Source organism: Schistocerca gregaria, chromosome 1 (assembly GCF_023897955.1).
Source record: "Schistocerca gregaria isolate iqSchGreg1 chromosome 1, iqSchGreg1.2, whole genome shotgun sequence".
Taxonomy (NCBI): Eukaryota; Metazoa; Arthropoda; class Insecta; order Orthoptera; family Acrididae; genus Schistocerca; species Schistocerca gregaria.
This window is the reverse complement of record NC_064920.1, coordinates 1,040,150,139-1,040,165,897: the sequence shown is the minus strand read 5'-3', so window position 1 is coordinate 1,040,165,897 and position 15,759 is coordinate 1,040,150,139. Positions and strand designations below refer to the sequence as shown.

At 40.9% G+C, this 15,759-nt stretch overlaps 1 protein-coding gene across 5 annotated transcripts in view; it reads right to left on the bottom strand.

The window, feature by feature from the left end:
- Positions 1-15,759, bottom strand: part of LOC126279746 (solute carrier organic anion transporter family member 74D) — a 245,204-nt gene that overhangs the window by 20,547 nt on the left and 208,898 nt on the right. For all 5 annotated transcript variants that reach the window (XM_049979702.1, XM_049979705.1, XM_049979703.1 and 2 more), the window contains exon 8: positions 10,133-10,280. In XM_049979702.1, the coding sequence (XP_049835659.1) occupies positions 10,133-10,280 (148 nt within the window). The remainder of the gene's footprint in view (positions 1-10,132; positions 10,281-15,759) is intronic.

The following is a 15,759-nucleotide window of genomic DNA, read 5'->3' as shown; positions in this document are numbered from 1 at the left end:
CTCTGTTTCGCAGACAGGTGTTTGTATAATACACGCAGATGTTCGCATTTGAGAGAGGACGTATCGATGAGCTCAAAGAAGCCAATTGTGGTAATCGGCGAGTCGCTTGGCAATTGAGTCGGAGAGACGACGCTGATCGACGATGTTGGCAGGAATGGGTGGACCGCGGTCGAACGCGACGTCAAGAAGAAAGTGGTCGACCTAGAGGGACAATAGAACTTGAGGCCCGAGCAGTCATCAGACCCCCGGATTTATCATTATCATTGATTCGACGTCAGCGATAATAATAGGTGACATCAAGGTGCCCCTGTGCCAGTTTACAGCAGTAGCAATGTGGGGCACATTCATTCTGGACTCTCACTGGCTGGAATTGTCTTCAGTAATGAGTCCCGCTTCCAGATAAGTCCTGATGACCAGCGAAGATGTCTCTGGGGACGCTCAGAACAGCAGTGGGATATCAACCTGATAATCGCTCGCCATAGGGCCTGACAGCCAGCAGTGATGGTCTGGAATACAATTTATTTTCGTAGCAGGGCCCATTTTTTTGTCATATACGGTATCCTTAGAGTACAGCGCTACGTCGATGATATTCTGTGCCCCGTTTTGTTAGCATTCATGGCAAGTCCTTTTGGACTTACGTTCCAGGAAGATAATGCTCGCCCGCATACAATGAGAGTTTCAAATGCTTATCTTCATACTTGACAAACCCTACCTTGGCCGGCTAGGTCGCTGGATCTCTCTCCAGTTGAGAACGTTAGGAGCATTATGGGCGGCGCCAGCTCCGCATTTCGACGATCTAACGCACTGATTGTACAGAATTTTGCACGAAACCCCTAAGGGATTAATCATTGCCAAGCCGAATAACTGCTTGCATAAGGATCAGACGTGCACCAGTGAGTTATTGACTCAATTTGTGAAGCTCTCTCATGAATAAATCATCAATTTTTTTTTTTGAAATTGTCATCATTTGTTTGTCTGTCCATGTACGGCACATCTACCGATTTCCGTCCATTAGGATAATTCCCTCATGGTGCATTGTTTATTTTTTTCCTTTTTATTGTTTTGCTTAAGAATGTACTATCATCTACTTTGACAAAGTAGGATACAAATTCTCTACTTGTTTCTCCCTCTGACTACCTACTCAATGCAATATGTTAAAATCACGGAAGAGTGCAAATGACGTAAAACACAAAAAGTTTATTTTTTTGCCACACCACATAGTATGGTAATCTGTTCAGTGTGGTACGTACACACGTAAATAATATTTACACACTGATAAAGCTGAGATGGAATTTCTACAACCTTTCATTTTCGCAGAGAGAGTCAGTTTGAGGAGCACTCAGAAGAAACATTGCTAGATTTGAAGTGAGATCATTTACCATCGATGGAGCAGTTGTGGGTACTGTACTCTGTGTACGTGTGGATTACGTTTTTGAAGAGGTGAAAGCAGCCCATAATAGCAGGGAATATCCTAACGAGTCTTTATTGGCTTCGTCCAGCTGTTCATTCGAAAGTAACAGCTTTCAGTTCTCATTCATACCTGTGTCAAATTTTCCTAAAATTGGGAGAACATAGATTGAAAAGATATCCAGTTAGCATCATCAGATGATAGTTGCCGTTGTCTTTTCAGCTTCAGCTTAACTTTTGAGGGCCAACCTTTTCCATAGAAAACCCTTCAAGCTTGAAAAATATTTTCAACTCAGATTGCAACTTTAAAATGTTTATGTTCTATTCAGTGCATAATTTGACTTATCTGAAAGATTAGTTTCAGCTAGAGAAAAGGAGGTGGTACGGAATAGACAGAGAGCCAGAGCATACCACTAATTTTCGTTATGAAATCTGCTGGTGACTCCTCGGAGACTATATTGTTGTCGCATCTTGGCTGATGGTTGTTAGAGTTTGGTGTATATCTGCGACAGCTGATAATTCATATTGACAGGATTCGAAGTTTTTACAGACTTGAAACCCTTATTTGATCTTCAGAAGGGTGTCAGATATTAATTTATTAAGTTCATCTTTTGTAGCTTTCATGTGGCATTAGGTGATATGTTTGAATTTTTATTGGTTGCAGAGTGAGGTTAATATATGGGAGCTATCTACCAGGACGGGAATGCCATCGGTCCAGCACATTGCTTGACTTATTCACTCTACAGAAAGAATTGGGAATCGTCACCCAATGGAACTGGAAAAGAAGAAAAAGCCGCAACTCCGAATTCTAGTGGTTCAGACACAGTAGAGCTGCAAGACTCCAATCACTGATGAAGATGGGGTCAGAAAGCATACTCAACAAATAAGGAGCGATACAATACGCTTCTTTTGTGGGGCAAAATTTTCCGATGATATTTAGGGGAAAACCTGTATACAATGTATCCAGTGCAAAGCGTAAGCCCACGGAAATATCCTGGTTGCCACTTATCGAATACTGTTTCTAATATTCCATATCTCAATCGCTATTCTGTAACTCTCAAACAAATTTTTCCAATTTCCTAAAAGTTTGTTATTCGTTTTATTTGTGAATGACATAAATACAAAAGTAAGTAGAACAGAAAATTTTCAAATAAATCTTTGTTAAAAACCTTTATTTTGGATAGCTAGCCGGCCGCTGTGGTCGAGCGTTTCCAGCCGCTTCAGTCGGGAACCACGCTTCTGCTACAGTCGCAAGTTCGAATCCTGCCTCGGGCATGGGTGCGTGTGATGTCCTTAGGTTAGTTAGGTTTATGTAGTTCTAAGTCTAAGGGATTGATGACCTCAGATGTTAAGTCCCATAGTGCTTAGAGCCATTTGAACCATTTTTTTGCATAGCTATGAGCCATTTATAAAAACAAAACAGTATTCTGTAACTACCTCTTTTCCTCTATTAATAGTGCCAAACAGAAAAACAGTTGACGATCCCAATTTAGAAAGTACCCAAGCCGAAGTATATGTGAATGCTTCTGAGAGCAGATGCGAGAGTTTTTTAATTAACATGCAGCTAAATAAAAGGTATTCTGTTAATATTTTAGTGAGGAGAAATATGTGTCTCTGGAGATCTGCCAGATTTTGCAAACGGAGCACTGACGGCATCGAACCCATTTACTTTCTTCCCTAGGAATGTATAAACAAGCTCTTTTTATTTCGGATCTCCGTATATTTTTCTTCCAAGCCTGTAATCTGTTTTTAAGTCGGCGACAATACCTAGCTTACAGTTTATTTGTTTGCGTAACAGTACATTCGTAATCGAGCATTCAGTGAATGTGTATCACACATGTTTACTTGCTTTGTGCTTCCTTTATCTACGGTTTCGACGACTTGAGGTACAAATATCACTTAGGGTTCATTGAAGTAAGCGAAAATAGCCGTTTGGTATCATTCGTCGTCTGTTTGAGGAACTGAGTATTAGCAAAAACACGCATTGTTGTCCTCAGAGGCTATTACAAACGTCGACGAGCATCATTCTTGACAGGACAAAGATCTTTAATCGCAGAAATAAAAGGCAAAAAAAGTTCATTGTATTGAAATGTTGACGATTGCAGTAACATAAACGCAAATTCCGATAGAATTATACAGTTTTAAAGAAGTGGTTACCGTCAAAGCGAAGATAAGTGTTAACAAACCTGTAAACCTGTACGACTTGTTGAAATAGTTGAAAGGTGCTACAGAAGAAATAGAATCAGAAGGTGATGAGTCTGTGAATAAGTTTACAGAGTTAGTAGCTCATTCTTGATGTTGAATTTGTCATGAAGAAACTTAATATGAAAATAGCGTCCTAGGTGTGACTGGGTTTTGAAAATCTCACAGAGACTGTAGAGCTAAAACCGGTTAACCGTCTAAATTAGAGTGACTAAGACTCCGATTTTTATAGTTTATTCAAACATTAACTCGGACGTCAGCCAGGTCAAAACAACGTCAATTAATAAAAGTTAAAAAAGTTTGATTAAGTCCAGCGTTAGAAGCCACTCACTCTACTATTGTTCCATCGTAGAGCTAAATGTAGGTGTCTTATGTAAGCACAGTCACAATTTATATGGGTTTCTAGTGCACCAGTAACAGAAGTGCTTTTGTGACAGAATTCCTGGACTGCTATCCGTCTGCGAACCATTGGCGCTCAAGATATCGTCCTAGATGCCGGCCGCTATCTGACGGTCCTCGCTTGGAAGTTCTCTTTGCATCGAAGCAAGTTCCTATGATCTCGTTAGAAACACAAAGCTGTACTAGTAAACATATTGTGCTTATGAAATTTTCGCGTTTGTTTACTTCTGCGTTGCTGTAGACGACAAAGTAGTGCAGCTATTCCAATCCTGGTTGTCACTTAAGTGGTATTGAAAAATGTAAGCCCAGTGTGGATTGGCTATGTGTCAAAGGAAATGATGTCATAAAAGACCTTGAAAGTAAGATGGCATCAAGATGGTGAAATGCATGATGGAGCTGGTGGTAAATTTAAAAAGTACAAGATAGAGGTAAATTACAAAGAATTCAAAAAAAATCCAAGGTGGGGCGGAAAGTCCATACTAAAATCTCTGTACCCTAACTGGTAAGCAAAGTAAATATTTTCCGCAACTAAATCATTCTACGACGCTTGTTAAGTTTCAAAGCGCTCTTTCCTACACTAAAATGTCAGAAGAAAAACATCAACAACATAAAAAATGCATTATTTATCTCCAATACACACATTCACACACATACATACATACATACATCAAAACTGGTGTCTAAAGTGGGACTATTGACTCTCAAATTAACTACTATTACCTTGTCTAAACAGTTACAAATACGTGTGGCTAAAAGATAACATGCTAAACGTACACTTTAGGCCTGAATGAGGCCATTTAGCAAATCACACCTGACGAAGCCTATAGCAGATAGCCTGTCACGAACTAATAGGTATTCTGAACTACTGCCAGCTTATTAATTATTCAGTAGGCCTACACATCGTGTAAGAGACAGTTGGCCCTCAAATTAAACATTTCCAAAGATAAATTGTCCTATGATGTTCGGCAAATGTCACAGTATTAATACAACAACTAAAATGCCTGGAAAACTTTGTCACCAACAAATGTTTGTTTCAATATTAATTCGGCAGCTAGTCAACGAATCTGTCAGCAACACACACAATTCTTACGCCATGTATTAAAATGGTATGTTCATATACACAAATCTTCCAAAACATGGGAAAAGTGTTGCCCTTTCGATTTGAGGTACATGTTATTGCTAGTTTTTCAAGGTTTCCAACAGTTCTTCAACCTAGCAAGCATCATTTTAGGGCTGAAGAATATAATGCATAATGTTTTACAACGGAAAAATATAATCCATGTAACTGACAAGCTAATATTCTTTTCATTTGCATTTCAAGTACAATAACTTGAGGTTATGTACAAATCTAGCTTTCGAGGAATCCAAACACTACTATTATGCCTAGGCTCTCTAAAACGTTTGTAGATTGTATCTCCCGTAATAAATTACTAAATAATATCAAAAATATAATCAAGGTACATGATGGAAAAATACACAGCACAGCCAAAAGACAAGGAAACTGACCAAACCCCATTGGAGGAAGAAAGGAATAAGAGGTTTTGACATGATTTTTATTGCGACGTATCACTTATACTGCATGTTTTAGTCATATATATTGATAACTTCACAACACAATTTTTTTACATACAAAACAACATACTAAAGACCGTGATGGAAGAAATCAGACATAAAACATAGCCAATGACCATGGTGGGTCAAGACAAAGATGAAAAGTTGGTAACAATCTTTGCGCAAAAAATATTTCTCTAAACACCTCACAATTTCGAGTACGAAGACAAACATAGGTTACTTTTTTGCAGTACACAAGTATATCAAAAGATCTCTAATCGCAAATGCAAATTCGAACTTTCCAATGAAAAAAAATTATTTCTCAAAATATGTAAAACTTTGAGTACAAAACAGATGTGATATTACTGTCATAACGTAATTGTTGCATAGGACTAAAAAAAATGCACGTGGCTTGCGTATTGGCACTACAGATAAAAGCTTGTACACTTAACAACATTTGCGAACATCCGTACTTCAATTCTTGTACCACAGATTGCAAGCGCAGTGGACCCTCCAATCAAATATTTCCATATCTTAATAGTTTGTATTAATCATAAAAAAAACACGTGGCTCGTTTATTGGCACTACTCAAATAAATTATAGGTTAGTCAGTAAGTATGGTTCGACCGCTGTACCATGCATTAACTTCATAAAAATATATAAAAATAGATTCTCTAACTTTGTAAAAGACACATGGGTGCTACTGTGATCCAACTTACAGCTTCAAGTGCATTTGCCAACTGGAATTACCAGAGTAAACGATGTTATTCCCGTGTCTAAATTCGTCAAAAACTCGTCTCTACAGCCGATATCAAAGTCAACTAACCATTATAATGATCCCTCATGCTAAGGTTCATCTGGCAGTTGAAAATATTTATCGTCTTCTCCTGCCACACAGTGCAGTATACCGCCCTTTGATGAAAAAGTCTACTAAACAATATAAATAAGCTTTCTTGTAGGTAATAAACGCTGTGAACAGTAGCGATAAACATTCATATAGGTAATAAATGCTATGCTTTCAGCTCGCCACTTTGAAAGTCGCCCAACATTATAGCGACTTTACCAGGTAATATAAAACATTCGGCAACTTTTACTGATTAATGCTAACTTGTGTTGTTCCACCATGGAAAGTGAATTATACTTTGATGAAATAGTTTATTGAACAGTAGAACACATATTTCTACAGGTAAGAAATGAGGGTTGTTGTGCTTTCAGCTATCAACTTTCATGCTAGACTGTTACCTCTATATTGAAATACAAACGTTTGTTATCCTCTGCCGATAATGCTGACTTATGTTATCGCATAGTAGGAACTACAATGCTAAGCAGGCAAGACAGTGGTAGTTGACACACAAACATAGGCTTCCAGAATTGAACTACCATTCTATAACCAGAAACTGACGATGTATGTGCCGTAATTTGCCAATGTATGTGTCATAACTTGACAGTGACTGTAAGCTAACAGTGTGTATGTGTGTGTATCTGCTGCTGCTGCTGCTGAGGTGTCAGCTACTGGGGCTGTCAGTCAGTGGAAAGGGATGGAGACGTCGTCTACTGGGGGCAATTTTCTTGTGTAAACACTTTCGAGTGTAACCATTTCCCAGTGTAAGCATTTTCCACTGTAACCGTTTTCCAGAGTAATGTTTCTAAACAGATCTGCATAGAATGACATGGATGGGAATGGAAAGGAGAAGATCAGAATGGTATGGAAAAAACTGGAAACGAACTGAATGGAAATGGATTGGAACGGAGTGCAATGGAATGGAACAGATCAGAATTTGTCACAATTTCCGAGGCTGTGGTTCGGTCCTGATAGTACAGCTTCAATTCCTGCGAGTGAGATGAGCAACAGTGAAATGAAAACTCTTGCTTGTCGCAAATGTTTGTTTCTTCAGAACAGGTCAAGACTTTCATAGTTGTGGTTACATTGGTATCTAATAGCACATCTTTCATCGTTGCGAGAGAAACGAGCAAGAATGAAATCACAGTCATGATATCACAAACATTTCGCTATTTTTTCGGTATGTGTTTCAGTTTCCGAGATGGTGGTTAGGGTGCGACCTGAGAGCATAGATTATCACATATTTTCAGCTAATTTTATCAGAAAGGTTTTTTCCATAATGTATCGTATTCTCCGAGAAGGTGTTTGGGGTGGAAACTATTACTTTTTTATTTTTGAGTCATCAGACTTTTGACTAGTTTGATGCAGCCCGCTACCAACCTTCTCACGTCAGACTAGCACATGAAACCTACGCCTGTAACTACTTGCAAGGTATATTCCAATGTCTGTCCTCCTCCGAAGATTTTACCCTCTACAGATCCCTCTAGGAAAATCAAAGTTATTCCCTGATGTCTTAACATATGTCCTATCACGCTGTCCTTTCTCCTTGTCAGTGTTTCACAGATATTCCCTCTCCCGCCGCTTCTGCGGAGAATCCCCTCATTCCTTGCCTTATCAGTCCACCTAATTTTCGGCATTCTTCTGCAGCACCACAACTCAAATGCTTTGATTGTCTTCTGTTCCAGTTTACCCACAGTCCATGCTTCACTTTCATACAATGCCGTTCTCCAAACGTACATCCTCAGAAATTTGTTCCTTAAATTAAGGCCTATGTTTGATACTAGTAAACTTCTCTTGTCCAGGAATACCCTTTTTGCTAGTGCTAATCTGCTTTTTATGTCCTCCTAGCTCCGTCTGTCGCGGGGTAATTTTCCTGCCTAGGTAGCAGTTTCCCTTAACTTCGTCTACTTCGCGATCCTAAATTCTGATCTTTTTGCATGATTAGAGAATAAATCATGAAAATCGAAGTACACTACTGGCCATTAAAATTTTCTGCACTAAGAAAAAATTCAGATGATAAACGGGTATTTATTGGGCAAATATATTGTACTACAACTGACATGTGATTACATTTTCACGCAATTTGGGTGCATAGATCCTGAGAAATCAGTACCCAGAACAACCACCTCTGTCAGTAATAACGGCCTTGATACGCCTGGCCATTGAGTCAAACAGAGCTTGGATGGCGTGTACAGGTACAGCTGCCCATGCAGCTTCAACACGATACCACAGTTCATCAAGAGTAGTGACTGGCTATTGTGACGAGCCAGTTGCTCGCCCACCATTGACCAGACGTTTCCAACTGATGAGAGATCTGGAGAATGTGCTGGCCAGGGCAGCAGTCGAACATTTTCTGTATCCAGAAAGGCCCGTACAGGACCTGCAACATGCGGTCGTGCATTATCCTGCTGAAATGTAGGATTTCGCAGGGATCGAATGACGGGTAGAGCCACGGGTCGTAACACATCTGAAATGTAACGTCCACTGTTGAAAGTGCCGTCAATTCGAACAAGAGGTGACCCACTCATGTAACCAATAGCACCCCATACCAACAAGCCAGTATGGCGATGACGAATACACGCTTCCAATGTGCGTTCACCGCGATATCACTAAACACGGATGCGATCGTCATGATGCAATAAACAGAACCTGGATTCATCCGAAAAAATGACGTTTTGCCATTCGTGCAGCCTGGTTCGTCGTTGAGTACACCATCGCAGGCGTTCCTGTCTGTGATTCAGCGTCAAGGGTAGCCGCAGCCATGCTCTCCGAGCTGATAGTCCATGCTGCTGCAAACGTCGTCTTACTGTTCGGTCAGATGCTTGTTGTCTTGCAAACGTCGCCATCTGTTGACTCAGGGATCGAGACGTGGATGCACGATCCGTTACAGCCATGCGGATAAGATGCCTGCCATCTCGACTGCTAGTGATACGAGGCCGTTGGGATCCAGCACGGCGTTCCGTATTACCCTACAGAACCCCCGATTCCATATTCTGCTCGCAGTCATTGGATCTCGACCAACGCGAGCAGCAATGTCGCGATACGATAAACCGCAATATCAATAGGCTACAATCCAACCTTTATCAAATCGTAAACGTGATGGTACGCATTTCTCCTCCTTACACGAGGCATCAGAACAACGTTTCACCAGGCAACGCCGGTCAATTGCTGTTTGTGTATGAGAAATCAGTTGGAAACTTTTCTCATGTCAGCACGTTGTAGGCGTCACCACCGGCGCCAACCTTGTGTGAAAGCTCTAAAAACTAATCATTTTCATATCACAGCATCTTCTTCCTGTCGGTTAAATGTCGCGTCTGTTGCACGTCATCTTCGTGGTGTAGCAATTTTAATGGCGAGTAGTGTACTCCTCATTACTTTCGTCTTTCTACGATTTGCTCTCAATCCGTATTCTATAGTCATTAGACTATTGATTCCATTCAACAGACTGTATTTCTTCTTCACTTTCACTGAGGACCTCAATTTCATCAGCAAATCTTATCATTGATATCCTTTCACCTTGAATTTTAATCCCACTCTTGAACCTTCCTTTTATTTCCTTTCATTGGTTCTTCGATGTAAGTGCTGTGATGGGCTACCCACTCCCGTTTCGTGATTAGTCGTGTTCACCTCCCGTCATTCATCATACGATCTTTTACCAACAGCAGCAAGCAATGGAAAGGCCGCGGAAACTTTTAGCTCGCTGTGTACTGTAATACGATGGCGGACACCCACCTTGGTGCCGTTGTCGTTGACGTAGTAGCTGCCGCAGCCGGCGTGGCACGCCGATATGAAGGTGGTGCGGCCGTCGGCGGTGCAGACGGGGGCGTAAGGCACGTAGTCGCAGTTGCAGTCCGCGTTGCACTTCGACACCTCGGATAGCCTGCAACACGTATACAGTCACGAAAATCTGATCGCCTGTGTCTCATTTAAAACAAAGCCTCTAGGAGCAGTGCACATGGAAACGTCATGGCGCTGATGTCTGTCAACTGTGGAGCGAGGACGTGGTGCGGACACAGAGTGGCTAAATCAGGCAGCATCGGCTCTGCCAGAAGACACGAGGTGGTCTTTCTACGAAGTAGTGTACAAATTTGTCCTCTCCATCAAATCAAGATAGCGATCTACTGTATCTTTGGCAACTGGTAAACATCCAACAGCATTATAATTGAAAAAAAAGGGAAGAAATATGGCATATTCGTCGTAGAACGGTGTTCATTTGCTCAGTATAGGATGTACATAAAGTCGGAGAACACCTTCAATTATTAATTGGACAAGAACCAAACGTTGTGCAGATATCATACATATGTCATTTTGAAAGGTATGTGCTAAGGTCTGATCAGGGTAGATCCAGAAAATAAAGTCGATAGTTGCCAACCGCAAGGTGGAATGAGTGTAATATCTGTGAGTAGGAGGATCTTTGATAGTTAAGAGAGGCGGGCGCGCACAGTAAAAAACTCGGTAGTTGCAGCTATGTGCCCGGAGGAAGCAGACGTGTGGTGACAGCCTTAAGGTAGGATTCGCGCTACGCAGTTTCCAGGTTGTACACCGATCAAACTTTAGCACGTTAATGGAAGAAGCTATAAAATGATTTCAAAATGTTTGTTGTTAAATAATGTTCAGAGTTAGGATTTTTATGTCCAAGTTTTGACGCAGTAAGCGTTTTGTAATTTTTTTTTTTGTAAGAGTGATTATGCTGCAAAAATGTTGGAAATGGTAGTTTTTGTATATATATATATATTGAGATCAACATTGTGTCTGAATCATAATCCACATCCGTTGTTTGTATTGAATATGAAAATGAGTAGTAAAGTAAAGTTACCCATCAAATGAAAGAACGTAAAGAAAATGAGGCCTCCATGCAATATATATGTGCAGTTCATGGTTTCAAATCGATTTTGGTATAACTAAAGTTATCAGAGCAAAGTTATTTGAGATAACTAATTTCATGCCATTGCACAACTGGCATTATTCAAATCAAGCTATAATTTCATTAAGTAAACATCGGGGCCAAAAGCTAATTTTTCAGTACCATCTTAATGCCATTGCACCGATGGCTTTACTCTCTCAAACTTGATTGCTGAGTCTAATACATGTTTCATTACTGGCAAAATGAAGGAGTGCACGAAACAAGTTTGTAAACACAGTCAGATGCAGGTTTGTTGAATAATTATTTTGGAACAATTTTGTCTTTGATACTTTCACTAATTAAAAAGGAAATAATTTTGGTTAGATACTTTCACTGTTAAAGATAATTTTGGACATGATACTTTCAATTTTCAAGAGAAACCCTGAAAGCTTTTTCTCATGTATACCACCACAGCGTAGTTTGGTAATTTGCCTATAATCAGCGCTAGTCGCAAGCATGGCGAGTCCAGGTGCCGTGCTACAGAAGGGGACAGCCGTTTCATGAAATAGCCTCCCCAAGCACCAGATCTCACTCTGTGTGGATTTTTTTTTTTTTTTTTTTTTTCATGGGGACACTTTAAAGATCTGGTGTATGTACCGCCTCTACCAAGTGATGTAGCAGAGCTCAGGAAGAGAATACGTGAAGTGACTGCCGCAGTCGACAATGCCATGATGGGGCAGGTATGGCAAGAATTCGATTACGGTACAGACGACAGACGTCTGCCGGGTTACTCATGCTTCGCATATCGAATGTTCGTAAAAAAAAAAGAAAAAAAAGAAAAAAAATTTCCATAGTTTCTCTTCAAAGTGCAACATGTATGACATCTGTATACAATGTTTTGTTCTTGTGCAATAAATAATTGAAAGTGTTCCCGGACTTTATGTACACCCTGTGCTTAAGAATGTCTAAAACGTGCATAGTTATTAAAGAACGTGAAGGACAGCGGTAAGACAAGAAGCCAAATGTGGGGGAGTATCCAACCTTTGTCATGCACCATACACCTTCCCCAAGTGTATTCGTAGTTGTACACAAAACACATAGAAATAAAAACACAACCAATTTCGAGATCTTTCTTAGCGAGCTTTGAAGAATACTATTGAGATGTGTTGTTAGTATTCGCAGAAGCAGGTAGTTGAGTTCATATGGTGTGCATAGATGAATACGGACGCTTCATTGATAGACAAGCATTTCAGTATAATTCTGCAGCAAGTGTTCCGGCGTAACGACAATCGCCGGCACGAAGATCCAGAACGATACAGCAGAGAGGGTTGTGAGACGACGCCAGCCAATAGTAAGCTGACTAGGACAGCAGAGTGACTAGGACCGAAGAGAATTTAAACGCCGCTTCTGCCAGCCGCGACCGGACAGTAGAAGACGCGCACTAGCAGACCCAGACTAGTAGAGAACACTGGAAGAGGTGTGACCTGTGATCCATATGACATAGTGTGATTAATCTGCATGGACTTTGTATATAGCGAAGGACATGGCTATCTGCATGTCGCCAATTGCTTACGACCTATTATGTAGAAGCAAAAGTTAAGTACTGTCAATTCAATTACTGTAATAAACTCCATTAATATGATTTGCTTGTATGTTGTCTAACTATCCGAGAACAGCTTCCTAGGCACCCTATGAGAGACGAGTGCGCAGAATTCCCTAGCAAGAATATCATAATTGGCGGGAAACAGTTCCATTATCAAGTTAAATGTTTAATATTCCTTTCCGTTTCGTGGCCGATGAGGCAGTCCACATCCGCAGATATGTAATGAAACCATGCTGTCGGACTCACTTGACAACCGAGGGAAGAATATTCAACAGCAGATTATTATGAAGAGAACGAAAATCAGTAGATTACATATTTACTATGTTGACGTAAAAATTAAGAACCATAAACATAATATTGTGCTGGAACCCTTCCAAAACTAATTTTACCATTCAAGCTATTTTTTGTGTACCACACAGCGTTACCTGGAATTGCGATGGAACATTCTCAAGACCTCGATGCGTCAATACCCCAAGATGAAACAAAGTCACTTAATTACCATCACATCAGTGACCATCAAGATATGCTGCGGAATATCTTGGGCATGTTTGCTACAACGCTGCCCACTTCATAACCAGAAAAACAGTCGGATGTAGTTTATCAAGTTTTATTTGCAATAATATTCCAAGAACTTTGTTTAGATGCTTCACTTATGACTTGCGCCGAAGTCGACAGTTTTTAGGAATTGATTTCATCCAAAAAACTGTTTTAAGCATTTTGATGCCAAGTCTGAAAGTTTCCAAATCAATCTAGTGAAAGCTATCTCTGTTCAGTTTCGTTATCTGCCAGATTGCGCGGCGCTGCATTTGACACTTGAATGGAAACAGAAACGTGTCAGTTGTACGACTCCTCCACTCGCCGCTTTGAGGCGCCATTCCCGACTCCAAACGGACGTGGCGCGGACGAAAGAGGAACGTATCTCTGACGCCACCTGTCTGCTATCCTTCATTTATTAACACGGGGTGACCTAGAACAGCGCCAAGTCCCAGCTGCGTCTCTGCGTAGCGCCACTGCAGCGCGCATCTACCCGTATAACGAAAACTATCAGCTTAACGGCTCCCAACATGCAGATTATATGCGACAGAGCACCAACTCGAACTGAGCAACTATTCCGCCATTCCCATGAAGTGATTCAGTGAAGCCATAGCAAGCCTTAACACAATGACTGTGTATTTAAAGGCCGCATTTGACTATTGAATGTTGAGTGTCTTAACGGCTAGCGTCTTCTCGCTCTCACGATGACCTCTCGGATATCATTCTCGACAGCGTAGCGAAACGTTGCTTATCTTCCAATGAACCTGCTAATGCTTCCGCATTCTACGAAACATAAATATTTCCTTACTAGTGCCAAAAGCTCTTTCGACAATTCTCTGCAATACTTATTTGGGGCCGGCAGCTGTGGCCAAGCGGTTCTACCCGCTTCAGTCCGGAACCGCGCGACCGATAATCCTGCCTCGGGCATGGATGTGTGTGTTTTCCTTAGGTTAGTTAGGTTTAAGTAGTTCTAAGTTTTAGGGGACTGATGACCTCGGATTTTAAGTCCCATAGTGCTCAGAGCCTTTTTGAACCATACTTATTTGGTAAACACTTCTTTCTTCGAAATTATTTTTGTTTCCAGTGGCTGATACGATTTTCTTGGAATTAGGGCGACAATACATCTGTTATTCGCGTATGAATTACTTATTTTACATTGTAAAAGTTGCGTCTAAAACTTCTGATGAAGGGACTGATATCTAACTGGCAATGAGCGTAAAAAAATGCTTGAATACGCACGAGCCTGAAGGATCATAAGGGAAAACGCAATACACGACGCTAATACAGATTTTTCCTTTGTGACTGTCATAGTAAGTGTCAACAGCAGAGCCACAATGCAAAAGCGTAACACATAAACTTCAAATTTGTTTACAAAATGTAAAGAATGACAAACAACACATGTAACAAAGCTGTAAAACACGAACAGAAAATCTGTTCACTACTGGTCCAGCATTTGAAACTGTAGATGATCGCCAGCCGGAGTGGCCGAGTGGTTCTAGGTACTACAGTCTGGAACCGCGCGACCGCTACGGTCGCAGATTCGAATCCTGCCTCGGGCATGGATGTGTGTGATGTCGTTAGGTTTAAGTAGTTCTGAGTTCTAGGGGACTGATGACTTCAGAAGTTAAGTGCCACAGTCCTCAGAACCATTTAAAACATTTTTTTGTTGTTGTTGATGATCGAGTGCTTCGTATCGATCATGAATCAGTGTGAGAAAAAGTAATTAGAAAAACCAAAAAATCCGAAGAGGATTCGCGATCTGAGGGTTCCATGCAAACTTAATTTTGTATACAGTTGATAATATACTGCTCAAAAGAGTCAGGGCAACACTATTTTGGGCGTCTGGGCGTCTGTCACACTCCACTGAGCAATAATTGAGGACTGGCTGCGTTCCTAAATTGTACCTTAATTTTTCACAAATTAAGTAAACAACAAAACATAGTTACATCCTTGATCACCAGCCGCTGTGGCCGTACGGTTGTAGGCGCTTCAGTCCGGCACCGCGCTGCTGACACCGTCGCTGGTTCGAATCATGCCTCGGGCATGGATGTGTGTGATGTCCTTAGGTTAGTTAGGTTTAAGTAGTTATAAGTCTTAGGGGACTGATGACGTCAGATGTTGAGTCCCATAGTGTTTTGAGCCATCCTTGATCATTTACATAAGAAGAACTGAAATGTACCACAGGTGACGAAAACATAATGGAAACAATAATTATTCCCGTCTTTCTGGGTGTTTTTCACTAGAATTTGACAGCTTCATTAGTGTGTATGGCCTTCGTGAGCGTTAATCAGTGCGTGACAGCTACGTGGCCTGCTCCATGTAAGTCTGCGGAGGTCACCCTGCGGTATCTGTTCCCATTGTTCAGAGAGAACCCATGAG